Source organism: Pseudoliparis swirei, chromosome 16 (genome assembly GCF_029220125.1).
Source record: "Pseudoliparis swirei isolate HS2019 ecotype Mariana Trench chromosome 16, NWPU_hadal_v1, whole genome shotgun sequence".
In the NCBI taxonomy this organism is placed as follows: domain Eukaryota; kingdom Metazoa; phylum Chordata; class Actinopteri; order Perciformes; family Liparidae; genus Pseudoliparis; species Pseudoliparis swirei.
The window spans coordinates 8,209,421-8,235,996 of record NC_079403.1 but is presented as its reverse complement, the minus strand read 5'-3'; the positions used below and the strand labels follow the sequence as shown (position 1 = coordinate 8,235,996).

The 26,576-nt window shown below is 42.3% G+C and overlaps 2 protein-coding genes across 2 annotated transcripts in view; one reads left to right on the top strand and one right to left on the bottom strand.

Moving 5' to 3' along the window:
• si:ch73-174h16.4 (leucine-rich repeat-containing protein 14) overlaps window positions 1-26,576 on the bottom strand; it is a 157,920-nt gene that overhangs the window by 29,654 nt on the left and 101,690 nt on the right. The gene's annotated exons all lie outside the window — the stretch shown is intronic.
• Window positions 6,284-26,576, top strand: part of malrd1 (MAM and LDL receptor class A domain containing 1) — a 47,128-nt gene continuing 26,835 nt past the window's right edge. Inside the window, exons 1-18 of the mRNA XM_056434685.1 lie at window positions 6,284-6,446; window positions 6,806-6,931; window positions 7,024-7,112; window positions 7,204-7,362; window positions 9,265-9,361; window positions 12,649-12,783; window positions 13,297-13,443; window positions 14,974-15,079; window positions 15,615-15,982; window positions 16,496-16,935; window positions 19,198-19,285; window positions 19,391-19,570; window positions 19,709-19,865; window positions 20,950-21,106; window positions 21,206-21,316; window positions 22,680-22,893; window positions 22,994-23,241; window positions 24,878-25,166. Coding sequence (XP_056290660.1) covers window positions 6,284-6,446; window positions 6,806-6,931; window positions 7,024-7,112; window positions 7,204-7,362; window positions 9,265-9,361; window positions 12,649-12,783; window positions 13,297-13,443; window positions 14,974-15,079; window positions 15,615-15,982; window positions 16,496-16,935; window positions 19,198-19,285; window positions 19,391-19,570; window positions 19,709-19,865; window positions 20,950-21,106; window positions 21,206-21,316; window positions 22,680-22,893; window positions 22,994-23,241; window positions 24,878-25,166 — 3,274 coding nt within the window. The remainder of the gene's footprint in view (window positions 6,447-6,805; window positions 6,932-7,023; window positions 7,113-7,203; window positions 7,363-9,264; window positions 9,362-12,648; window positions 12,784-13,296; window positions 13,444-14,973; window positions 15,080-15,614; window positions 15,983-16,495; window positions 16,936-19,197; window positions 19,286-19,390; window positions 19,571-19,708; window positions 19,866-20,949; window positions 21,107-21,205; window positions 21,317-22,679; window positions 22,894-22,993; window positions 23,242-24,877; window positions 25,167-26,576) is intronic.

The following is a 26,576-nucleotide window of genomic DNA, read 5'->3' as shown; positions in this document are numbered from 1 at the left end:
TTTGCAAAATAAGAGTTTCACCCTCACATGAAAGAGGTTCAGAGCAGAATAGAGTCAGAAAGAGATCACATGTTACATTGGGTGACAGAGCAGACCCACTACTGTAAAGAAAAGTAGCCTCCTCTCTTTAAAGTGGTCAAACTTCTCCATAACTCTCTGGTTAAAGTCAATCATGTCTGTAACCAGCCTGTTTCCATTATTCTTGAGGGAATGTGTCAGTTTTTCAGAACTTCTTCATTGTGTTTTCGATGCCAGTTCGGCCTCCTTCTGCTGCTCTGCTCTGCAGGCAGGGTTAGCTTCATGCTGTTAGCTAGATAACTGCGGCAAGATTCGTGCTTTACACTTGTCTTTAGATCCCTCACCCCGTTGGAGTCCAGAGAGTTTCAGTCCCAGGACTTTGGAACAACAGACAGGAGAAACTAAACAGCGCATTACTCACTGAGCTCCAGCTGACAATCTCCGTTAGCAACCTGCTCCCGTAGCTCCGTGGAGCTCTCTGGCTGAGGGAACGATACCGGTCTCTGATCTGCCGAATAGTCCAATCACGTGAAATAATAAAACGATGTCATTGGCCAGAGCGCACATTTTTGTGCCCCAAGATTCACGTTTCATCCGCCAATGAGAAGCCGTCCTTGCCGAAACGACTGATATGTTTGCTCGCTGCCGCACACACACGTTGGGCCGGTGGCCCGAAATTGGGGAGGGGCTTCTCTCCGTGATAATGAGTGGCGATATATTATATTTTTTCACATTAACTTAAGTGGTTGTTGACAGGCTGACGGTCTCCCACACACATTTAGTGCGTCAACACGGTATATTTACTTTTTAAATGATTTGGCATATAATGTTTTTTGACAGGATGTTTTTTTTTTCATCTCAAAATTTTAAGAGGGGCGGCGCCCTAGCGCCCTCTATGGACGCACCGCCACTGATTAGTAAGTATAGTTTTTACAAGTGTTGTTTTTTCTTGCGTTTACTGCGCTCTAAGTGGAGGAGGGAGATATCCATACACATTTGGGGGGACTTGATGACAGAGAGAGTAACTTTAATTCTTAAATACTGATATAATGAAAAAAAAAGTGGCTCCAGCAGAAAGGGCGCTTTTCTCATCCAGGGCAAAAGGGCTGGTGCTTGAGCACCACTAGGGCTCTATCTGTGCACGTGCCTGTCTTTACTGCTTCCACGCTCCCGCAGCCAGGGTCACAATTCCTATCAGAAGGTAACCATAACACCTCTTAATGCCTCAATTTAAACAAATGCACGCTCTCTGCCTCTCTCTCTCTCTCTTAATCTCACGCGCACACACACGCACGCACACACATACAGCCTATAATTTATAGCTTGCAGCACTTTAATATCAAACATGTCAACGTTGTCCTTTCTATTTCTCAGCACTGGGATCATGGTAATTTCGACTGAGAGTGTCGTATCAGTTTAATGTTTTATGAAAAAGGGTTAACGGTGAAATATACAGTGGAGTAATTGACTACTAATTCAGTTCAGAATTTTATCTTCGGGCTCGTTCTCAAAGGTCATTATGCAACCTGTCCTTTCCTCCTGTCTAATGCACATCCTCTCTCTCTTCAGCATCATGAATCAAGCTGTGATTATTCAGATGATTTGTTTTGAGCGGACCAGAGGGAGAGAAGGACAGGGCCTTTGCTCTCAAGATACTTTATCATAATCTGATGCATTATTTACAAACTCTGTCACACTGATCTGGTTATGCACAACAAATCAATTAGTAGTTTGGAAAGTTATTGTAAGGCCACGTTTATTGCAGTGAACTCGAATGCAATAAAGTATATTTTAATTTAAGGTACTTGTTTCTACTGTAGCCTATACTTCTCTACCCGCACATAGAAGTGGGAAATGCTCCACTGCGTTCATTCAACATCTTTCGTTGAGTTGGTTAGATTTACAAACAAAACATATGTTATGTATATAACATATGTTTTATGTTATATACACCCCCCCCCCCCCCCCCTAACTACACACAATACATAAGGCAACTAGAACGGGCACTCGGTAGAGCGCATATCTTCGCATATCACAAGATTGGGCATTGAATTATGAACATTTTGGCATTAGTTGCATGCCAATTGGACAAAAATGTATCGTGCTATGGTAAAAAAAAGATTTTGACCTTTCCGTGACCTTGACCTTTGACCCGATTGATCCCAAAATCTAATCAAATGGTCCCCGGATAATAACCAATCATCCCACCAAATTCCATGTGATTCAAGAAGAGTTGACCTGTTCATGACCTTTGACCTTGACCTTTGACCCGATCAATCCCAAAATCTAATCAACTGGTCCCCGGATAATAAACAATCATCCCACCAAATTTCATGCGATTCGGTTCAATACTTTTTGAGTTCTGCGAAAGATTTTGACCTGTTCATGACCTTTGACCTTGACCTTTGACCCGATCGATCCCAAAATCTAATCAACTGGTCCCCGGATAATAAACAATCATCCCACCAAATTTCATGCGATTCGGTTCAATACTTTTTGAGATTTGCGAATAACACGCATACAAATAAATAAATAAATACGCGGCGATCAAAACATAACCTTCCGGCATTTTCAATGCGAAGGTAACAACATAATTGCGTGTAATGGGGGGATCACGTCAAATTGAATGAAGCATCTGGCAACGCATAACATCCACTTGAAGGCAGAGGCATGCGCCGTGTTCCACTGCCTGCGTGAAGGCATTATCACCATGTTCAAGCTAGATAGCCTACCGTTTGCTCGTTGCCAGCTCACGGTAGACTAGCTGCCGCCATCATAGAAAGACAGGGTAATGTTAATGAAACTAGCGATGGCATGTCCACTGATGCTTCTGTTGCGTGTAGATATTTAACATTATTCATGTTTATAGTTTGGGCTCATTTTGGCTCATTTAACAAATGTCCAGGTGGAGGAACTCCACAGGTCTGTGACCACATTTGGGGTCACTTTTTCCACTGTGGAATCTCCATGGTTCAGAAAAAAAAGAAAAGTGATGTGAAAACAATATTTGTATGAGATGTGTTCCATTAACCCTTGTGTTGCCTTAGGGTCAATTTGACCCGAATCAATATTTCACCCTCCTGCCGCCTTCGGGTTAATTTGACTCCATTAAATGTTTAATGTCGGTGTTCTTTCGGTAGTCGACAAACAAACATAAAGTGCCTCACACTTAAACTTGGAAAACAATATTAATTGTAATAATTTTCTGGAGGTTTTAATTGCTGGCATCAAATTGAACCCAAAGGGTAAAATATGTTAGTAAATATAAAGGTAACAGGAGGGTGAAACATTGAATCGGGTCAAATTGACCCAAAGGCAACAGGAGGGTTAATACAATTCATATCAAATTGATTTGATAGCATGTTTACCTAAACACTACTTTTACGCATTTTTCAGCCCCAGAGAAGCAGTTCGAGGATGAGGACCGAGAGCTTCTTCAGGAGACGACCGCTGAAGGCAGTGTGCCCTCTCCATCGCTTAACAGGTCCAGAAAGAGATTGAAATCAATTCCATCAGGACAAGACCCTGCAGCCTGGTGACTTTTACCTTAATGGAGGGGTATTTTGATATTGCTTTATTTCTACTTTTACTTGAGGAAAAGATCTGAATACTTCCTCCACCACTGCAATAAAGCAGTGGTGGAGGAAGATCTTCATCTTATTCAGATCTTTTCCTGAAGTAAAAGTAGAAATAAGTGCTTTTAAAATAAATGTGTTCGCTTTCAGAAGATGAATAGCAAAACTGATGACATAATCGAGCTATAAAAACAATCAGCGCCTTGCTGTAACTTACCTTGTTTGGCTTTTGCTTGAGGACTCTGGCAGACTGCCTCTTGAATACTGACAGGTGGCTGGCGGGCAGCACCGCGGTCGGACACAGATCTGGCTAATGGGATGCTTAAGATCCGGCTGTCTAATGCCGTCCGGGTTTCCGCCTCCTTCCTCTCCAACAGCGCGTTTGTCAACACTTTGTTGTCTACTTTGTGCATAATCTCACGTCACAGAGCTCTGCAGGATCGTCCGTGTTGGTTGGAGGTGCTGAGCGAAGGGCCTCCTAGCTACGCGGTTCATCTCAAAGCCCAGCTGTTATGGTGACTTCACTCGGCAGTGAATCACTCGGTTCAGGTCGGCGGCAAATTGGCAGGTGCACTTTTGTCTCAGTTTGAGTAAATCACAAAAGCAAATTGGCTGCATTCAAAATGCTATGCAAATGATCTGCCATGTCAATATGTTCTAATTAAACTGGGGCCAGAGTAGGAATTAGACAAAGTGATGAGGAAACTCAACTTTTATCTTTCATGAAAAAATAAAAAATGCAGTTACTCAGTATCTTCAACAGCTTTCTGCTGCTGAATGGATGTCTGGGAATGTAACATGGTTACTTGATTGAAATTCTCAGAGATTTCATTGATTGTTTTTGTTTGTCTTTCTGTGGCATATCACCTGATTTGTTTCAGCCGTGTGGTAACAAACGTACACCTGCAGGCAGATTCTCTTTGTACATATTGTCTGTTCGGCCCAATCCTCCTGTTTCTTTTTTTTTACTTGTAAGATAATTATTTTTTTTACTCCCATTACTCAGGTGAAAAAAATAGAGATCAAAGACAATCAGTTTTGTTACAAATTGGGACAGGATTTAATCACATCTTTGTTTTAATATGTACAAAACTAAGTGGTGAAATAGATTCACATCTTTGATAAATGGCTGCACTGGTCCCACCAGCCCGTTGGACTTCAATGACACATTTGTCTTGCTTTAGTCACTTAACAGGCTGTCTTGCTTTGACCTCTACATTCTTCCACGAAAGTGAAATGAATCACAAGTGTTGTTAAGAATGTATAAACTGTGTCGAGGAAGGAAATACATTGACTTAAATGAACAAGTTGGGCTGTAAAGGAAAGTTTTGTTGTAAATACGGCACATTTAGTTTACTTGCAGAAGTGCCCTGAATTGATTGCCATGACATTAGCACCGACATTAGCAGCTGTAGGTTAGCATTGTCCGCCACATGATCGGTTTTCAAAATCCATCCGCTATATTTCCAAGATAAATAGTGTCCGTGCTGCTTGGTGTTTATGTCTGGCTGTCTGGCTCGCTCTATAAAGAAAACAACGGAGGAGAAGAATAGCTCGTTGAAAAGAGCCGACGGACGTTAACGACCCCCTCTTGTTTTTATCGGCTAATTGTAGTTATGAGTCACTCTGCACTCCTGCACCTTCCTGTCACATGATAAAACTGGAGTAAGGTTATTGGTCTGTCATTCCTTATCGTCCTGCCCTCACATTGCTCCCCATCTACTGTATTCCTGCGTCCCGGCACCTGTGATTCAAAGTGAACGATTGAGGTATTTAGAAACAACACTGTGCGCTACATGTGGTGTTGTTTCAACATGCTGCCATCCGCTCTCCGTAAACTCTCGCCACCATTGCCAACAGAGGTCAATACCGACATGATCTTTTCCGTGTTCCATTAATCCCTCGTCCCCCATGGAGTCGGAGAGCTCGCCGTTTTTCCTCAAGGTTAATTTCATTTGAACTACGCCAGCTCCTCTACTCGCTTGCTGCTCGACGGTTTTAAGCTAACGTCTTTATTGATTGCTGCGAAATGAAATTATGCCTCACTGTGAAGTGGGACCGAGCCCCGCTGGATGCAGTTAATGATCCTTTCATCGCAGTTCATATATTCCCAACCCTCGGCTCTTCTTTCCTGTCTTTTTATAGGTTCAAGCCACAAGCGTGTAGGTCGAGGAGCTAATGTATTCTGACCGTGTTGAAAACAGTGGCCATCTGCATTGTAGAAGCCTTGAGGAGCCTCAAGGGCTTGAGGAGAGGAGTAGAAATACATGGATTCAGTTTAGATTCAGTTTAGACACCTAACCTATAAACATACCTGATATTTAGCCATGCTTAGTCCAGAGAGGGAATCATAATGACTTCAGTTATCCATGACTTTTCCTCTATTGCCACCTTTAGGTTGACATGTGTTTTTGAATGAAACTACTGAATATATAGCTTTGATCTAAAAGCACTGCCTGAGTAGCCTCCAGCATGAACACATTAACCAGCAAAGTGCCCCGTATTGTGTCACAGCCATAAAAAGCCATTTATTACTCTTTACAACACGCTAACGGCTTCCAAGATCCACGCAAACTGGATCGCTGAAGTAAAAGCTCGACCTCGACTGGCGTTTCGTCCCAACAGCAAGATGCTTTCCTCTGAAGTCAAGAGACGGTGTTGTACATAAAGGACAAACAGGAACCAGGTCGATGACGCCGCTGGCTTTGCTGTGGCTGCCGCTGGCCTTCTCTCTGGCGCCTGTTGGAGCTTCTTCACGGCGCCAGTTGAACTGCTCCCGGGGCCCGAGTGTGCCTGAGGACCGTGTGTGTGACTTCACTGACAACTGTGGAGATGGCAGCGACGAGGAAGACTGTGAGTAGTAGGATGTACACAATTATTATTGTGATGAAGATAATGGTTAGATGCCTAAAGATAAGGCATCTGGTAATTACTAGAACTTCTGTGAGGATATTCATGTATTTAGATATGCCTGGCATACCTCTAAAATACAATATTATCACGAAGTATTTGCAGTCCCTTGTTGCACATTTGGCCATAAAGTCAAATACGATTACTTGCATGATGACAATGATAAACCACCTAAATTCTGAGCTCTGCTCTGCGTGCGGAACCCAAAACGATATCCCGAATTACAGATTCATGGCAAACTCTATTTCAGGGTTGAAACACAAAAGAGCACAAGGGAAAGATGTTTTTTTCTTTTAATGAAGGCTCCAGATATAAGAGGTGTGACTTTGAGGAGGGATTCTGTGACCTGATCCAGAGCTCAGAGATGCTCTGGACCAGAACAACGGACGCTCCGGGACTCAAACAAGACCACACCAACAGCACATCAGGTCGGAGCGTCTGTCATATGGGACCCACGCATCGAATTATCTTGTCTTCACAACCGTTACCTTATACTTTATCTGCTTTGTTCATATTTTAGCCTATTTCCTGTCCTTGTTACCCGTCACTGGAAACAGAACCACTGCAGACCTGAGCAGTCCCGTCTTCCTGCCCAGTCAAACATGCCAGGTATCAACATCCTCTGTTGTCATGTGCACAACAACGGCAACAATCGCATTACAACAACCGGCTATATCTTCTATGCATTGTTGTTCGACAGATGAGTTTCTACTCTTATGTCGGAGCACAACACGGAGATCTTCAGGTTCTGGTTCAGACTGAGCCGCTGGGTCAGAGCACCGAGGTGTGGAAACACGCCACACACACGGAAATGTGGCAGCGGAGAGTTATTACGTTCCCCAGCAATCACACCTTTCAGGTCAGCGACATTCAAAATGGAATATAATCGTGTTGTATGTTTACGTAAATTATAATGAATCGGTAATGTATATCTGACGTGTTTCATGGTATTTTGCATCTCATCTTATTTCATATTTCTTTTGTGCTCTCCTATTTCTTACATAAGTCCGGAAGGACTGTCCTTTTTCAATTTACTTTCATATTTCCAATAGATCACATGACTACTTGTATGCGAAGTGGAACTTTTTGAGAATCCCCACCCGACTTTGGTTCCCTTTGAACTTTGTGCGCTTTTTTGTTGTATCTTTCAGCTCATTGTTTTGGTTTTCTGGCTAGCAACTTTATCGCTGCGGTTCAGCACCAAACCACGAACAAACAATACAGTTAAATTAAATGTGATTATCAGAAACACAATTCTAAATGAATTCTAAAGTGTCTCCATATTTGCTGAATGTGTAAGCAAGCAACTGTGAGCCTACAACTTCCCCGCATCAATATCGGAGGTCATCAAAGGTCCGTGTTGTGGTCGCAGCTTGTACCACACGGCCAAAATAATCTTCTAAAGATTTAGTTTAACTCTCTTGGCGCATTCTTAACCTTATTGAATCATACCATATAGTATCAATTATATTTGTATCGCATGTTAACATACATAATGTGAGACATAGGCTATATGTTTCCTCGAGACTTCTAAAGTCATCGCAGCAGAAATGAGCTGCACAACAGGAGCCGTTTATGTGCTGCCAGGATGTTCTGGACCAAGCGGGCCCTTCAGAGGCCACCTGGAGTCCTGCTGTTTGCGTCCTTCCTGCAGCTCAGACAATGTCAGAGTGCCACTCTTCTCCTGCTGTCTGCCTTCCCCATCTGTCAGTTTCATGACACGGTAAAGGGAGGTCAACGCTCTGCTGACATCCACTCTCTCCATTCAGCTATTTCCTGTTTTGAAGGCATCTGAGTTGATTGGGTTTTTGTTTACCACAGTCATTTTGGGAAATTTCAATTTCAGTCAGTTCGCTTAATGATCTGCAATTTTTCACCTGCTCAAATGCCTCCGGGGTTTTGCAGTTGCTCTCTCATTGTGTTGGAGAAACACTAGTTCAAAAATACACTGTACATTTGGCCTCAAATGTGAAACGGAAACAATGAAAATGTAATTTGTAATGTTATTTAAGAGTTTGCTTCTCTTGACAATGTTTACTCTGTGGATGGAAATATTCAAGATCTTTCTGAGGGCACATTGTCTGGATCAGATAAACATGCTGGTTTCTCTGTGAAATCCTGAATCAACAGTTATATATAAACAGTCATTGCTCTCATCCCACATATTGTTTTACTTTTATGGCCTCATAGTCCAGTTTTAAGAAACAAATACCAGCTGACAAGTGTGACCAATGAAAATGGTGTATTTGAGAGTGCGGTTTCCCTTCCCCCACGATGACATAATCCACCATTTGTTCAGATCAGTCATAAATGATGACTGCTAAAAGTCCACAGGTGTAGATAAAGCTGTTCTGTGGACTTTGATCAGTGCAGCGTTGATATTAATAGCACTGTGACAGAGAGAGACATTGTCCATAGCTATCTACTGTTGCATTGGGGATGCTAATGTCTACCGGTAACTTTAAAAATCTCATCAATCATCAGGGGCATTTTCATGGAATTTAATGACCTTCTCAGGATGAATTGTAATGACTTTTATGATGAGCCGTTTCATCACATAAAGCCATTATCTGCTCAAAAATTCAATTTGTCCAAAGACAAAATACCCTTTCAAACTAAAGGCGTTATCTGCATCGACTGGCAGGTCTGTGTAGTTCTGGTGTCAGTGTAAGCACACGCACGCAGACACGCATGCAGACACACGTATTTCACATACTGCAGAAAGCGGTGACTTCTTGAATGTTTTCCGTTTGTCCACCAGGTGGTGATTCGAGGGCAACTTTCAGCCGACAGCAAAGCCTCGGAGTTCCTGGCCGTGGACGACCTATCCTTCAGCCCCGGCTGTGTGACTGTGCTGGGTACTGTTAATAAAATCTCCCTACACAGACGGCACAAGTTCAGACCGTGACATTTTCTAAAATACCGCCACTCGTAAACAGCCACAAACCTGCTTTGAATACTGATCACGGGGTAAGACACTAATAGATGAGGGGTTCACAACGGAATCACTGAATCATTAAAATAGTGCTGACTGCACATTTCCCTGAACTGAATATTGGGCAGTCAGTGGCACAATGAGCGGCTTTATTTATGGCTGTCGTAGTGCGCTGCCTGCAGCTCAGCGATGAATATGATACGGCTCTTGGCTTGGAAAGTTTGATAAATTGCAGCCCTCCTTCCATTTTGGAAATAATTTGTACATGTTGCTGTTGTGATGAACAAGTATTTCAGCCGCAAGCTCGAATTATAGCATCTTTACAGCCGCTATGAATCATCTCATAAAGGTTGTTGCTGCTCTCTGTCTCTAATACGAGAATCAGCTTCATGGATTGTGTCATTTATGCGATGACCTGTGGCCTTCAGCTTTTTTAGGTCTTTCTCTGGTCGAGACAGCGGCACTAGAGTTTAAGCTTTAAGTTAGATGTCAAGCATCTGAGCTTGAGCACCACAGTTCTTAAAGGATGTTTGACATGTAACGAGCTTGAATTACAAAGTTGTTGTTTTTAAATCGAATTTCTTTTAAATAACTGATCATTCCTACTTCCTCATTCATTTATTAATGACCAGCGAATGTCCGCAGACAAGCGGTCTAAAGTAGATGATTTTAGGGTGGATTACGTATTTATTGTTAGTAGCAAGAGGTATAGAGTTGGTTTTCCTAACATTTCTAGTTTCTCCCCTACAGTACGGTTCATAAGGCTACACTGAGCTGCCTCACGCTGACTTCAAGTTCACTTGAGAGAAACTTCATAAAGATTTTCTTCTGTCACTATAGCAGCAGCTATAATCGATATTTTCTATTTTAACAATGGATCATATGGCAATGTGTTTGGGAAAGGTGTCGCCATCGGTGACAAATTATCATGTGACTTTTCTATTCTTTTTGTTTTGTTTTATATTTAGCATCTTCCACCTTTTTTGTTGTTGTTTCGGTTCACTCTCACTCCGAGGGCCCTGTATACACGTCACCTTTTTTGGTGGCAGAAAAGCTATCTTTGAAAAAGCTTATTGAGCACTTTTTCCTGTATGTTTCAATGACAACAATATCGTAACAACGTCTATCCACTCTTACCGCTGTAGTATGATGGATGAGTATTGTCCCTTTTGCTTCCAACTATCTCTTTGGACTACCATCTGTTTGTCCTTGTTGTTTCACCATAAGCACCGACTGGAGGATGCTCGCCCTCAAACGTTGTCCTAGACAACCCTAACACAACATCAAGGACGACTATCCGTCAGAGACAACACGTACGGCCATGAAAACATAACACTCACCATCAATATTCAGCATCCGCCCCACTGATCTACTCCCAAGAACGAGCTTGTTGGTGTTGGTTATGATAGTGTTTGACATTTAAAACTGGACCAATAGACATGGTAAAAAACAAGCTTCTTCTCCATTTTCTTCACTAACTTCTGTTTCTGAAAGGTTCAGATATGTTCAAATATATTCTTATGTGGTTGTTTGGTCTGGACTATAGTTCAAATGAGCTTTCACGGTTAAAAAGCATGGTATATGTTATCATATAAGAAGCATTAAACCTGATAATGAACAGTAATGCGCTTCATAAAGAGCTAAAACTCAATGTCACATTGAAATACCAAAACACTTTTACTACACATGCAAGGGGTTATCACTATATGACACATCTGTATAATCTGATATGTATGGAAGTGAATACAAGTATATTGTTTTGATATGTGGCTCTCATCTAATATTGCTAATTACTATGTCATAACAGTCACATCGTAGGATTATTTATGTACCATGGTCCTTTAGTTCCATCCCTGCTGCATAGCCATGCGCTGCACATTACATTAGTTGAGTTATGGATTCACAGCATCAAATCAGATTAAGTGTACGGTCATTAACAATATAAATGTTAAATATTGGCTTATAATTGAATGGACGTGGGGTGAAATTAAAACAGCAACATGTTAATGTAAATTGTATTTTCAGTCGGAGTCCGACACCTCGTTCACGCCCTGTTATCATAAATCACACTTTGCATGTTTTGGTAATGAGCTGCCCCCATGTGATTCATTATGGGTGTCCTTTCACGGGCCTAATTGATATTCTCATTAATTTTTCTCTCTATTCTCAATAAGCTCTACCCTCCTCTACCATCAAGAAATACTTCACCTCTAAAATTATCATTTGCACATCAATAACTCACGGCAGGTTACCTTGAATCCATTGTTGTCCTTCTTTGTTTTCTCCGGCGTTCCTCTACCGTGAACAGAGACTCAGGAAACTGAGTAAATCTTTGGTGAATTGAAGTGATCGGTGGCCCCGTTTAACAAGAAGCAGAACTGCATCAAAAGTGTGTTTATAACCTCGAACACAACTCTCAAAGTCTTGTTTGTCTGTAGTTGTGATTGTGGTTTAAAAAAAAGAGTGTTTTCAGAAAAAACATGTTTGGGAAGTCCTGAGAATATGACTGAATAAATGAGACTTGCAGCACGAGTTGGGTGAGAGTTTGTAAACGGGTGTTTTAAAATAATTTTATTTTTGGTTGCAAATAAACATACATTCCAGGAGATGGTCAACTGTTTGCTAGCTTGGGTATCACTGCTTTGAACCCTCAACAACACTTTGATACTTTCCCCGCGTTGCATCTGTCATGGTGGGGCAACTTGTATTCTTCTTAATTAAGTAAATGCAGTTTGGTGACATCACATAACTGCCAGCATGTCCCAGCAAATATTCAGAAAGTTATTGCAGTTAACTTAAGTAGAAACCAATTAAAGACTTATTTTTAATAGCCAGCCAATTTTCTGACTATGTTTCCAATAATGTTCATTTAAGAGATGGATCCTCGGACGTATACTATTGATCCAAATATCTGAAATTCACTTACTTACTACATCACAGTCGGAGTCTAATCTTCCATAACTCAGCTGATGTACTTGCTCTTCTCTGGGTGAAGCTGAGCTCATCGATATTAATCCACCCATGTCTCATTATAAGTGCTCTTTAATGATAAAATCACTCCATAGGCCTCGGTGAGAACATTTGCAGCTCTTTTGTATGCGAGGGGGTCGACATCTGATTTGTTAGCTCTCGGTTATTCAGGTGCCTCTTGCAGCCGAATGCTGTAATGTAGATTGTATGTTCACCTTTCATGTTTTATTCCTGTTGCAGAGAGCAGCGCACCTGTTCCCCCTGTTTGCCCTCCCTCGCTGTTTGCCTGTGGCAGCGCCGGGGAGTGCATCGACGAGAGCAAAGTGTGTGACTTCACCCCGGACTGTCCCCGAGGAGAGGACGAGGCCGACTGCCGTGAGAACAAATTCAAATTCAGCGACTCATTCGGACCATCGGAGAAAAAGCAATACATTGAGTCTCATGTTTTATATTGTAATTCATTCCCATTCATGCTGCTCGGAGTAATCAGTCACCTGCCAACAGCACAGGGTCTCCCCCCCACCCCCTCGTCACCAATATGAAAATGAGCGTATGACATCATCAACTTACTTTCATCATAAAATATGGATAGCTACTTCAAATAACTTGCATGTATACTCTTTGGTTGATGGGCATAGCTACAGGGGAAAGCAAATTACGGTTGACACGCTTTTCGATCCTTCGTGTCATGGAGAGATCGTACCTATCGGATAGAAAAGCGAGGTACATTTCCATATTTCAGAGCACTTTATCCTTGACCTTGGAAACAGAAGTTGACATATCAATCTCACCACATTGTCCTTTCGCATCATTTCTGGAGCTTTTCACACAGAAGAATGAACTTTCAGTCTCCGCTTAACTCTAATCCTTTTCTATCTACTCGTTCAGCCTCGGAGTGTGACTTTGAGAGCGGTCCTTGCGGCTGGTACGAGTTCACCCTGGGCGATGGCTTTGACTGGGTCAGGGGCTGCTCTATGGAGGTACCTCCAGAGTACCACCCGCTACCTCTGGACCACTCCACAAACGGCACCGAGGGTACGGAAAACAAACACACCACATATTGTATGTTCAGTAGCAATGCCGCCCTCTGTGATATGAAAATGCCATCTCCAGTTACTGGAATACGAATATAAATATTTTAAGCCAATACGGTGATTTCAGTGTCTCCGTGTGTTTGGTCAGAAATAACTGGCAAAATATAATATTATCTATAGATGATATCAAGGTTTTGTGGAGGGGTGGAACATCCCTTGTCTGTGTGTTCTTGGGAGATAAGCACTTCATGGATAAATGCTTTCTCAGCCATCTGAATAATAGAAAGCGACATACCCGTCCTGCATATTAACATCCAGTCATTCATTTGAATACACAATACTATGCTCAGGTTCATGTCCCTGAACCTTTTATTGTATATTATGCCACATATCACATTTTTATACTCGGCCTGTATGAATCTAACGAGGAATGTTGTTGTACGTTGTCTTGATAACGTGCAGTTTGTGTGAACAGATGCTCTGTTAGGTTCAGATGTGTGCTTCAGGCCTTGTGAAACGACACATATCCTAGGGAGAGAGCATCTGTGTGAAGGTTTAGAACATGTGCCTGGGACTATTCAAAGATTTTAAACAATGTGCAGGTATGTGGTGTCGTTCAAGCTGCGTTAACTTGGCAGTTTGGCAGAAAATAGGAGGCGAGAAAACATTCCAGCTTCAACACACCACCACCTCATGCTGTGAGTCAGTAGCTTAATTTAGCCTTTAAGAAAAATCATAGCTTGCTACTTTCCAGCTCAAGCTAAATAAGCAGAGTAGCATTAACTGCAGCTTTTGACTGCTGGATGGAACTCATGTGACTTGTGTTTGTTAAGCTGCCTTCAAATCACATTTTAAATGTACTATAGTGTAGATTCATTTATTATGAGTTGTGTATATGTATATATATGCACACAATCTAAATAGGAAGGTTACATTTAAATATCATGCTCGAAGGACTAAATTACTGTCAGGTAGGTTTTATGGCGATATATTTTCCAGTAAAATAATCAGCCTAAAAAGGCCCCAAAAAAACCTGAAAACATTAAACCCAACTTTGTTTCTAAGAATGTGCATCTTCATGTGTGCCGACGGGTTAGCATGGTTCGATGAGCTGCTTGAAATGAAAAGACCCGCTGTACATCACCGCTGCACCGAGCAGCCGTCTGTGCATTTGCAGCGTGGCGGTTAACAAATGAGTCTTGCGTTTGCCCTCTGATGTCATCAACAATTTGTTGGCGTGGCGACTGCAGTCGACAGGGTTTGTTTTGTCACTCCCACGAGTCTTAATATATTCAGCAGACATTGCCGTACACTACGATCTCGGGGATGGAGTCGACCCGTCTGCCTTCAACAACGATGAGCTGAGGCATTAAAGTCAAATAGTATTTCTGCACCCAAAAATATTTCTGCTTTTTCAAAGGTGATTCATCGTCTGGTGAAACAAGTTGTGAGCTGCAATATGGGCGAGTGTAAATACATAAGTAGACACTGATATGGTTTTAAATTGTAATTGTTCTCTCACTCACTGCAGGACACTTCATGTTTGTCTTGAAGAACAGTAGCAGTCTGTATCCCAGGGCTGTTCTCAGAGGACCGTGGTTCAAACAATCTGCATCCGGGTGTACCATGACCTTCTGGTGAGAACCACAGCGTCGCTTCCTTCTCCACTCTCTGAAGTAGTTCAACGTGACTCGACATAACCAGAATATAAAGATCCACCTGGAATTTCAGACTTTTTTTCCCGTTTGCTGTCTCTCTCTTCCTTTGTGTTTTTCTTGATCTTTTTTCCTTTCCCCCTACCATCATTTCACCCGTCTCATCTCTGCTCTCTCAGCATCTCTTGTTTCACAGCCAAACACAATGAGAAGATACATATCCAAATCTATCATGTTTTGACAGCTTTGTGGCCCTGAAAATGTCAGATTTTATTTTTACACTGGATGATTGGAGGGGTACTCTTGGCAGAGACGGGCTGGAGGTTTATACATTTCATTTTTTTGTCTGCATAGTAATCAAAACCCCTCATGTATGTCCTGAAAGCATATGCATCATCACGAGACGTACCTGTGATATATAGTATCTGTTTTAAGTCAATCATTTCAAAAGTATAAAGCCACAAAATGCATACATGAATATTATTGTCAGTAAGATTTTACCTTCCATCTCCTTCAGGCATTATAACTCAGGTATCTCTGTGGGGGCTGCAGACATGTACCTTCGAATAAATGGGGTCCAAAACAGAACTATCATATGGAGGACTTTATACGACCAGGGAACCCGTTGGAACCAGGTCACCGTACAGCTGGGGCGCATCACCCGGCCCTTCCAAATCGCTCTGGCTAAGATCAGCCTCGGTGTGTTCGATGGGTTCTCCGCCCTGGATGATATCTCCTTCAACAACTGTTCAATGCCCCCTGCAGTGGCGGAGTGCCCCACACACAATCATTTCCACTGTGTGCATACTAAGGCGTGTGCGGAGCACATGCAGCTCTGTGACCTTGTGGATGACTGTGGGGATGGATCCGACGAGGAGGGCTGCTGTGAGTGTCTCTCTTGGTTACAAATATGCAGTGTTGAAGGAAATACTCAGATCCTTTACTGAACAGGAACTCCACCGATGTTACACATCGAAGTCGTTTACGGTCCAGAGTACTACAGAATAAATGAAAAAAAAAAATCTTTTGTGGTTCCAGAACAAGTAAATTGCCTCAAGTGCACCACTTGCGGGGCTGAAAACTACAAGTTTGAAAGTTTAAAGAAAATCTGTGGAATATCGAAAGTGATTTCACCAGACCTCTGCTTGCACTTATTATAAATGCACTTTTCATTACTTTTTACCTTTTTATTATTTGATTAATTTGTATTACTTTTTAAACTTATATCATTACTTTTTTATTACTTTTTATTACTTTTAATACTTTATTACTTTTGTATTACTTTTGTACTTTTTTTTCTTCTTTTTTATAACTTTATTAATTTGTATCACTTTACAATTTTTATCATATCTTTCATGACATGATATCCTATAATCATTAAAAATTCTGGTCTCACAGCTCCAGAGCTGCAGTGTAACTTTGAACGCGGGCTCTGCAGCTGGAAACAAGAGCAGGGAGGAGGAGATGTGTTTGACTGGACCCGCATCCAAGGCCCCACTCCAACAATGGACACGGGGCCGTGGAAGGACCACACGCTGGGCACCAGCTCCGGCCACTACCTCTACATCGAGTCCTCGGCCCCCCAGAAGTTCAAAGACACTGCTGTGTTGCTCAGCAGAGTCTTCCAACCCACCCACAAGCGGGGCAAGAACGCGTCCCGGTCCCACTGTGTTTTCCGCTTCCACTACCACATGTTCGGCTCCCACGTGTTCTGCTTGGCAGTGTACCTCAGGACCACCACTTCCAGCCGTGGGCACATGCTGTGGGTACGATATGGAGCGCAAGGAAACCTCTGGCACAGGAAGACGCTCTACCTCTCCAGCGCTCGGCCGTTCCAGGTAACTCGTGCGCCAGATACAATTTCTTTTAAACTGTTTTTTAGGCTTTGGCCTCATTAGTTGTGTTTAGAAGATTTCTGTCATCAAATGTTATTTCCTCCTTTGCAATGAGCAGAAATACAGAATATGGTTCAGATAAGCATTTCTTAAGAATAAATATATTAAAATGTCACGTTTACTGAGGAAAAGTTTCTACATTTAGTTGTGAACCGTGATGGTTTATTACTGAACACAAAAAACCACCCACTACCACACACTAACATCATTCATTCTAATGACTCGGCAGGTCACGGGTATTTATTGGACCCTTTTCCAGCGTGATTGTATGTGATGTGATTCCAAAGTGAAAACAGTTTATGATCAATATAATTAACAAGGAGTTGGACATTTGGATTTGGTTAGTTACAGACAAAACATAGACTTCATCTGCTCTCGTCAAAGCCATCAAACAGTAATTTTACCTCACTTAGCGTTGAAACGGTCTCTGTTCGTCTTTACTGTTAGCCTAAGTAACTGTTTCACAGCACATTCGCGATGTCGAACATTACACACCAGGAAAAAAACGAAAAGGCATACCCATTTACTGGCAATGGAAAATGAGCTTGACTATTTTTACCGACTTTCCCCAATGTTTAAAAAACAATCTGCGCTAATGTTGGTGGGAAAGACGTTTGCTGATGCTCGCAGCAGTATTTTAATGTTGTAGCCGGTTTAAATGGAGCTAGTTTAATGTCATGTTTTACTGTTGGATAGTTTACTGTAATACCACTTGGTGTCACGGGAGTATTAGGGTGAACCCAATAACACGACTCAGGAGACAGAAGTGCAAATAATGATCTTTACTCAGGAACAGAACACTAAGAAATATATATACACAATATGTAACGTGCTTGGTCTGGAAAACACAAGACAATCTGGCAGAGGTGCAAGTGAGGGGACCTAAGTAGACAGGGACTAACGAGGGGATAGGCAACAGGTGAGACTGCATGAGGACCAGGTGAAGGGAATGAGGGATTAACGAGGGAGTGATCAGAGGCAGGTGAGAGAACAGGTGAAGGGAGTTGGACTGACGAGATGGGAAGCAGGATCTCGACATGACAGACATGATAGTTAGTGAAACAGGCAGACAGGATGAAAGCAACTAATAAAAGGAAGATGTGGAGCTAAACTGTTACACTTGGAGTCAAATCACATCCTGCGTAATATCATTTGCAATCGCTCCCCTTGTGTAATCAAAGGCAGACATGAAGACATGAGCCCCAGCAGGCAGCAGTGAAACCCTGGTGAAGCCAAGAGGCTGCCGTTGAGTGTGCACCACAGCTTTACATAATGAGGCATTTAACAGCTTCGCTACTCGACATGCATCCCTCCAAGATGGATGTTCTGCTGTCATCACTCGTGAGGGAGTGTAACTTGAGAGGCAGTTAAAGGTTTTCTCTCCGTTACTTTCTTGAAAACAAGAGTTAGTTAGTGGAGCTAATTGACCGCAGGAATGGTAAAAGTGAAAAATAGAAGAGACGCTGATGAATTGAACCCAGTGTCAGTCTGGTATGTTACAAAGTATAATGATTTGATATCAAGATCGTGAATTGTACCAACTCACTCCTTCTGAATTTGCATTTGAGATGTAATATGACCAGTGTAACCACATCTAATGCACAAAAGGTAAAAAACAACAACAATGAGCTTTAAAGTTAACTAAAACGTTTGGAAATGGCTTATTATTGGAAAAATATTTCAAAACATGTTTGCGAAACACTGCTGCTTAAATCATGCTGATGTTACTAGTGCCTCAAATATACTTGTGTCAGACGTTCTTTGTTTATTCTGCAAACCACATGTGTGTTGGCATGGTTACTGCAACTTTATCAGCAGGAAACATTTTCTAATTTTTGAGGTTCAAGCTGTTTTCTTGGAAAGCCAATGCCAGACTCTCGCCGTTCAATATTTCCAAATGATGTTCGGCTTCTTGGCACAAAGTCAGCAGAGCTGGTGGCTGTTGGTACAACTCACCTGAAGTGATCATCTCTGAGCAACTTTATATGCAGCGTATGTAGCAACACGCACTGGCAAGCCGGCCGCACTCAAACCACTTCAACATTATTAGAAACAACAAGCCATCGCGCATGCTGGTCCCTTCTTTTGTTTATATGCTGGCTAACTGGCATGGCTTACTGGAAAAGGATTCACAAACAGTTGGTGCAACACAATCTTAAATCGTTAATTGATTTTGACTGGTGTTTATTTGTTCTCTTTTGTCAGATTTTGATAGAAGGTACAGTGGGAGATGATTTTAATGGGGACATTGCCATTGATGACCTTTCCTTCCTGGAATGCGACCCATACGATGGTAAATGAATCTGCCGTAGCAGAACATTTAAACTTTTTAATTTGCTTTTTATTTTATTTTATTTAGTTCCCAACCGTTGATTGTTTAAACGGTGCTTTGATCCAGGAGAGCTCCCCACCTCGAACACCACGACCCCTGCAGTGACCACTGCGCCCCCCACAGTTCAGCCCCACAGCTGCCCCGATGGAGAGTTTGTGTGTGGGACGCATGGGGAGTGTGTCGCCAACGGCAAAGTGTGTGACTTCAGGCGCGATTGTTCCGACGGCTCGGATGAAGACAGCTGTGGTCAAATATTTATATTTCCTTCACTCAGAATTTCTCCGTGGAAAGATTTAATTATTGCCTTTTTACTGTTTTCACAGTGCTGTGTCTTATGCTTCCCGCTCCGCCCTCCGGTGCTCATTCACTTTTCTCTTCCTCCAGTGAAGGAACGGTGTGATTTTGAAGGCGGTGATGCTTGTGGTTGGAGCAGCGTCGACACCTCTTTGGTCCCGATGCACTCGTTCCGCTGGTCACCTGACCAAGGCGAGAGCGTTCATGATGGGGAGCAGTACCACCGCCCCATCAATGACCACACCCTGTGAGTACCCCCAAAACTAATAATGTGACAGTGATATCTTTTAAGCTTGATGAATCAGTTTATCTGCAACTAGTCATTTAAAAAAAATTAGCTCTGATTGCACCTTCTCAAACTATGAGGATTTGATGAAGTAAAGTTTGGACGGTTGGTTTGATAAAACAAGTGATTTGAGAATGTAATCTTAGATTCTTAGACATTATTATGGGCCTATTGTTTGACTATTTTGTAATAGTTTATGAACAAAAATATTAAAGATTAATGCGGGAAAATTATGGATGGTGAAAAGGAATAAATTAAATGTCCTTAAAATTATGTAAGTGTTGTAGAAGAGATAACTAACCACTAAGTAGACGGAAGAGTCGATCAATATATAGACAAGTACAGAGTAGGGATGAGATTCAAGAAAAAATAGAAAGAAGGAAAGTATTTAAGTACTCTTTTTGTACGCGTTATTACTTTTTACTTTACTAAAACTTTACTCAGTTAGTGTGACTCACCTATAGCGAATAAACCAACCCGATTGACCTTTTCTGTGTTTTGTTGAGTCACCAGTGAGAGCAGAAATTGGCACTTGGCACTGGATTTCAGACATTTCTTCCCTTACGCCCTTGAGCTGAAACTCTCCTTCATCACTCCTGCAGCACCCTTAACTCGCATTCAATCCATAAGTCACGATTAAAATGGAGAGGGGAAGCTGCATCTTATTTAACTCAAATCAGGCAACATCTCTTTGGGGAATTTAAAAAAAAGGGAAGCAGAAATTGAGAGCCTGAAAGTAGAGCTTTTTGGCCATTTTTGCTTGAACAACAAATAATCGACAAAAAATAGTTTCATTCCAGAGAAAAAATGGGCACTCAACTTAAACTATGAACTATAAACTATACTTCAGTACTCGGTAGCAAATGGTGGCGCACCATCAAAGCAATCAGTGTCCAGAGGCATTCATCGGAGCAGTACTGTTTAATACTTATACACAAGAAAATAAAAACAAAGACCTCATTTCACTCAGATGGACAACAAACCAAACCCAACAATGACTCTAAGTTGGGGAGATAACTCTGATGTTCTGTCTTTCCTCTGATAGCGGCGGTCCAGAGGGTTGGTACATGTGTGCCGACAGTTCAAACGGCGGCTACGGTCAAGCCACTGACCTCCAGACACCTGCCATCTCCTCCACTGGGCCCCAGTGCGCGCTGGTCTTTTGGTACCACATGAGCGGATTCACGGTGGGATCGCTGCACGTAAGACCAGTAAAGAGGCTGTATTCATCCGGAGAATGCACTGGGTGTAACGCGTTCATCAGAAAACCCACGTCTGTTATTCTCACTATATATTTGCAGGTGCTGTTCAAGTATGGAAACGTCACTCATCGGGTTTGGTCTCAGAGTGGTAACCAGGGCAACAAATGGAGACGAGGAGAGGTGTTCGTGGGGTTATCTAACAGCTTCCAGGTGTGTCGATCATTAGAGATGCTTTCAAATGTGTAACATAAGTGAAATGCTTTATATATTTTCATCGTCAGTAATACTGCTCTAGCATCAGGGGATATTGGTTCCCCACAAAGATGTCTCTTTAGTTGTAATCCTTTTGATGCTTTCGTGGCATTCATTTTGTGGGCCGTCACATTCTCGTGAATGCATTAACTCAGGAATGTCTGGAGGAGATTTCTTCAAAATACGGCACCTGCAATTTCAGGATATGTAAATATGTGTCATTATCACTTTGAAAGTTGTAGACATGATAATTATTGACATTCGGTTTGAGAGACATCCTCTCAGGGTACTGTGTGCACAACAATAATTGGCCTAATTTCTGTCATAAGAGGCTCAATTCTATGTACAGACTTGATAATCAACAAATTGATTGAGTCTAATTCAGTCTAATGAGTCTAAAGTTGTTCGTGTGACGGTACTCAGAGTTGTAAAGGTTTCACGGTGTCTGTCTGCTGAGGTTATTGCAGGTCAGTGTGACCACACAGACCTGGAGCTATGAGTCCGAGTGCCTCATTCTTCTTTTCTCTGAGAGCTCCACCAGCTGACAGCAGAGTACCATCACTCATAGGACCGCTCTGAGCGATGTTCCTCTGCTGTCAGCCTTATGTTCCACTCCCTCGTCTTATGATGTTAACTAGAATGGGCACTCGGTAGAGCGCATACCTTCGCATATCACAAGATTGGGCATTGAATTCTGAACATTTTGGCATTAGTTGCATGCCAATTGGACACAAATGTATCGTGCTATGGTAAAAAAAAGATTTTTACCTTTCCATGACATTGACCTTGACCTTTGACCCAATTGATCCCAAAATCTAATCAAATGGTCCCCGGATAATAACCAATCATCCCACCAAATTCCATGTGATTCAAGAAGATTTGACCTGTTCATGACCTTTGACCTTGACCTTTGACCCGATCGATCCCAAAATCTAATCAACTGGTCCACGGATAATAAACAATCATCCCACCAAATTTCATGCGATTCGGTTCAATACTTTTTGAGTTCTGGGAAAGTTTTTGACCTGTTCATGACCTTTGACCTTGACCTTTGACCCGATCGATCCCAAAATCTAATCAACTGGTCCCTGGATAATAATCAAGCATCCCACCAAATTTCATGCGATTCGGTTCAATACTTTTTGAGTTTTGCGAATAACACGCATACAAATAAAATAAATAAATAGATACACGGCGATCAAAACATAACCTTCCGGCATTTTCAATGCGAAGGTAATTAAGCGTCAAGTCGGGTGTCTAAAAATCAACGTGTTTATGTGACAAACAGGATGAAGATCTTATCTCTGTTGTCCTTGGCCAGGTGGTGTTCCGGGCAAAGCGAGGGATCAGCTACATGGGCGACGTGGTGATCGATGACGTCAGCTTCCTGCACTGCTCCCCTCCTCTTCCTTCAGACCAGCCGTGCTCACCTGAGCAGTACGCCTGCGCTAACGGCCGCTGCATCCCTCAGGACAACCTGTGCGACTTCATCAACCACTGCGGAGACGACTCCGACGAGGACGCCCACATCTGCAGTGAGGCCTCCTCTGATGTCTGACTGATGACACCCTGCCAAAGATCCATCTCGGATGAATGGAGCCGGGATGGATTACACTTTGCATTGCTGTCTTTCAGAGGGCTTCAGTGGGCGCTGCAGCTTTGAGTTTGACCTCTGTTCCTGGCGTCAGTGCCGACGGGATGAGTTTGATTGGCGGATCAAAGTGGGCCGCACCCCCACAGTTGGCACCGGGCCGTCAAGTGACCACACCTTGAGAGACCCCTCGGGGCACTACCTCTACCTGGAGAGCTCCTTCCCCCAGGCAGTCGGAGACGCCGCCCGAGTATCAGGACCCTTACTGAGCCGCAGGAGCTCACAGTGCAAGGTGAGACGGAGGTCAAAGGGCAGTTAATTCTGTGAAGTGAAAATAAAAAGTTAGTATTCAATTCGATTCAGTTTATTTTATATTGCCCAATATCACAAATTACGAATTTGCCTCGGAGGGCTTTACAATCTGAACACATACATAGGAGGATGCCATTATTTTTAGTACTACTGGAAGCTCGATATATTGACAATTTATTTGTGCACAGATGCTCCCTTGAGCACAAAGGTTCTGCATAGAATATATAACTTCAATTAAAAGATAAAAGCCTTCAGTAGTAACAATCAGAATAGATGGAAAAAGTTAAAGACACACTAAAAAATGGAATAAAACATTAGCACTTCTGTGGCTTTGCTGCCATGAATGCTAAACGTTATTCCGTGGATGTAATTTGAAGGTTTACTGCAGATTGCTCCATTTTAAAAGTCTTAACTACACACTGAAGATGCTCCATGTTTTTAATATTCAATTATCTATTTATATGTTGTAAAGTGGTCTTAAGAAGCAGCAGGAACACTTGTAATCATCTCTAAACCACATGGATGCAATTTGGATTCTCATTTTAGTTTATGAAATAAGGAAACGGTACCAACTAAAAATGTTTGTCTAATTCACCAGAAATGTATTCTTCCATAAGAAAACGTGCACAAAGAGCTGAATTCAACATGTGTTGGGACAGTAATCAAGTTTGTTTGTTTAGAGGATCGATAACGCTCCTGTCTGTCTGTTAAATATATGAAGTACACGTTAGCTCAGCTTCGACTGAACCCAGGAGGAAGCAGCTAATCTGGCTCTATCCAAAGGTAATAAACCCTCTGACTTTGAATTTAACGATATTGCGTGTTCAGGGGACTTGTGTCCTGGCCCATTAAACAAACCAATAGAATACTGTGTTTTCTTTATCTAGAGCTAAACTAAGCCTCGTATGTCGCACACATACATGCGGCAGCGATCCTCTGATCTAACTCTCGGCAACTAATCTAATTAGTGTGAAGATGTTGAAATATTCCTTTAAGATTGCAGTTGAAATTGTCTTGAAACTTAACAAGCAATCACAAATGGCGTGTGTGTGCTTGTGCCGGGAGCGATGTCTTGATTGACCGCTCGGTTTGCTCTGCGCGTCGAGTCTGTCTCGTCCCACTTCTGACCTGTCAATCAATCACACAGTCAGCAAAAAGGCACCAATGAAAGTGAAGGGAGGGTCTCGTGAGGGGGAGAGGAGGACGGGCGGCCCCTCTCTCCGGAGATGGAGGGTGTAGTTGTGCTGCTGCAGCTATTGCACGCCTATCAGAGACGATGCATCACTAATCTTTAATAAGACAAGGACTGAAAGGAAAATAGGCTTGGATCCAGTCACTAGATTCAAACTTAATTACCTCTCTATGCCCATCATTTTTGGTTTATTTCCATATTCTGCCATGGGGAGAAATAGAGAAAAGGAATATGAAAATGGAAAAGAAAGCGGTGCCGAGCTGTGCAGCAGCCTGTGGCAATGTGATGGTAAACTGTAAAATCAACGATGATGTAATCGTCCTCCACTGTTGAGGATAAATAAAAAAGTAGCGTTCACATCTGCACACTCTGGAAGTCGGTGCCTTATTTTCACATATTTCTAATTTTTCTATCCTGGGTCCAGGTGCGTTTCTACTTTCACATGTCTGGAGACGGCATCGGGACCCTCAGCGTGTTCAGTCAAAGCGAAGAGCATCTTCATCTCTTGTTGAACCTGACGGGAGACCAGGGCAACTACTGGCAGATGAGGGAGATCCCGCTGAGCCATAAAAGGGACTTCCAGGTCACGTTTGAGGGCAAGGTGGGCCGAAGCCCAAAGGGCGACATCTGCCTGGATGACATCACGTTCTCTCCCGGGTGTCTGCTCGCCTTCTCAGATGAAGTGGAGGGCGGCACTGCTCCGCCTCCCGCAGGTAGACCCTCTGCTTTGTCTCCATTGTTTTATGCATAATAAGCTCTTTTTTTTCCTCTTCTCCAGCTGTGTTCCTCCTACTTTGCCACCAGATCCCACCTCCTGCCAGACCCCCCCCCCCCCCCCCTTGAACTCAAAACATTGTAAAGAACTGATGTTTTTTTCAGTGACTAATCTCTTTGATATTGTTATCGGGACTTTTAGCGATCGCATTATGACGATTTTGATTTATTTTAATCCTACTATCTCTTTGAATTCCCTTTTAAAATAGTTCTTCATTCTACAAGAACTCAATGTCACTTTGATCCACCATTTTGGTTTGGACCAAAGTCAACATGAATTCAACAACTTATGGTTCTTTTCCTTTGAACGCCACATTGAGGTCATGTTTATTACTTATTTACTTAAAGCCGGATCACAAGCTGTTGATCTGTGCATTGTGTGTTTGCACTGTTGCTAGATAACAATGGTGACCTCACGACATAAAGTAGAAAAGCTCACAGGAGCAGTTAAAGGAACAAATGATCACGTTAAATATCAATCACTCGCGATTGTTAGCTTGTAAACTTTGAAGAAAAACACTGGAACCAAGAAAATAAAAAAAAAACCTGAATGTGTGTCGTGTTTACCAACAACAACAAAACTATACGACACCATCACAAACTCTCAGAGCTCGTGCAGCAGAGTGAACGTCTCATACATCCAGACGTACGCTCAGTGCTTCCCAAACACATGCATCACAGATAAAACCTCATCCTTTAGAGCGCTTGATGAATAGCGTGCCGTGTGCACGCGTGACACTGTTTATGATTTAGTGTTTTAAATGTAAGTTTGAGCAAATACGTGTTTAGGAAGTAGTGAGAATACGACTTGATAAATGAGACTTGGATGATGCGTGATGGTTTGATATAGTTTTGCCCCATTTACTTTCATTTTTCACTTCTTTTTGACGTTTTTTGATTTTCTGTTCACTCTGGAAGTAACACAGGTGAGTGATGGTCATTTTGGACGTGAAGTATTCCTTCAGGCTGTGGAGACTTGAGAGTAAAACACCTGGCGTGTTGCTACTGGAGCATGAATAGGAGGCCAGATGTTGGGACGTTGCTTTTTATTGATTCGAGAAGAACTAGGCCGTCAATCGCAGATTTTAAATTCCATTGTGACAAGGAGACTGCTGGGATGTCTTCTTCTTGCTTTTAGTAAATAATAACTCGTAATAACTCTACGTGAGAATATTTCCAAATAGTAAAAATAACTGACACTTGGAGAACACAGCTGTGGAGCCCCATGTGCCACAATTAGAGTATTTATCTGATTTAGGAACGATATTGCATCACTAAAACGCGGATAATTGCAATTTTAATGACTTTTTGATCGTGTGCTGTGAAATGAGCAATAAGAAGAGTATCGT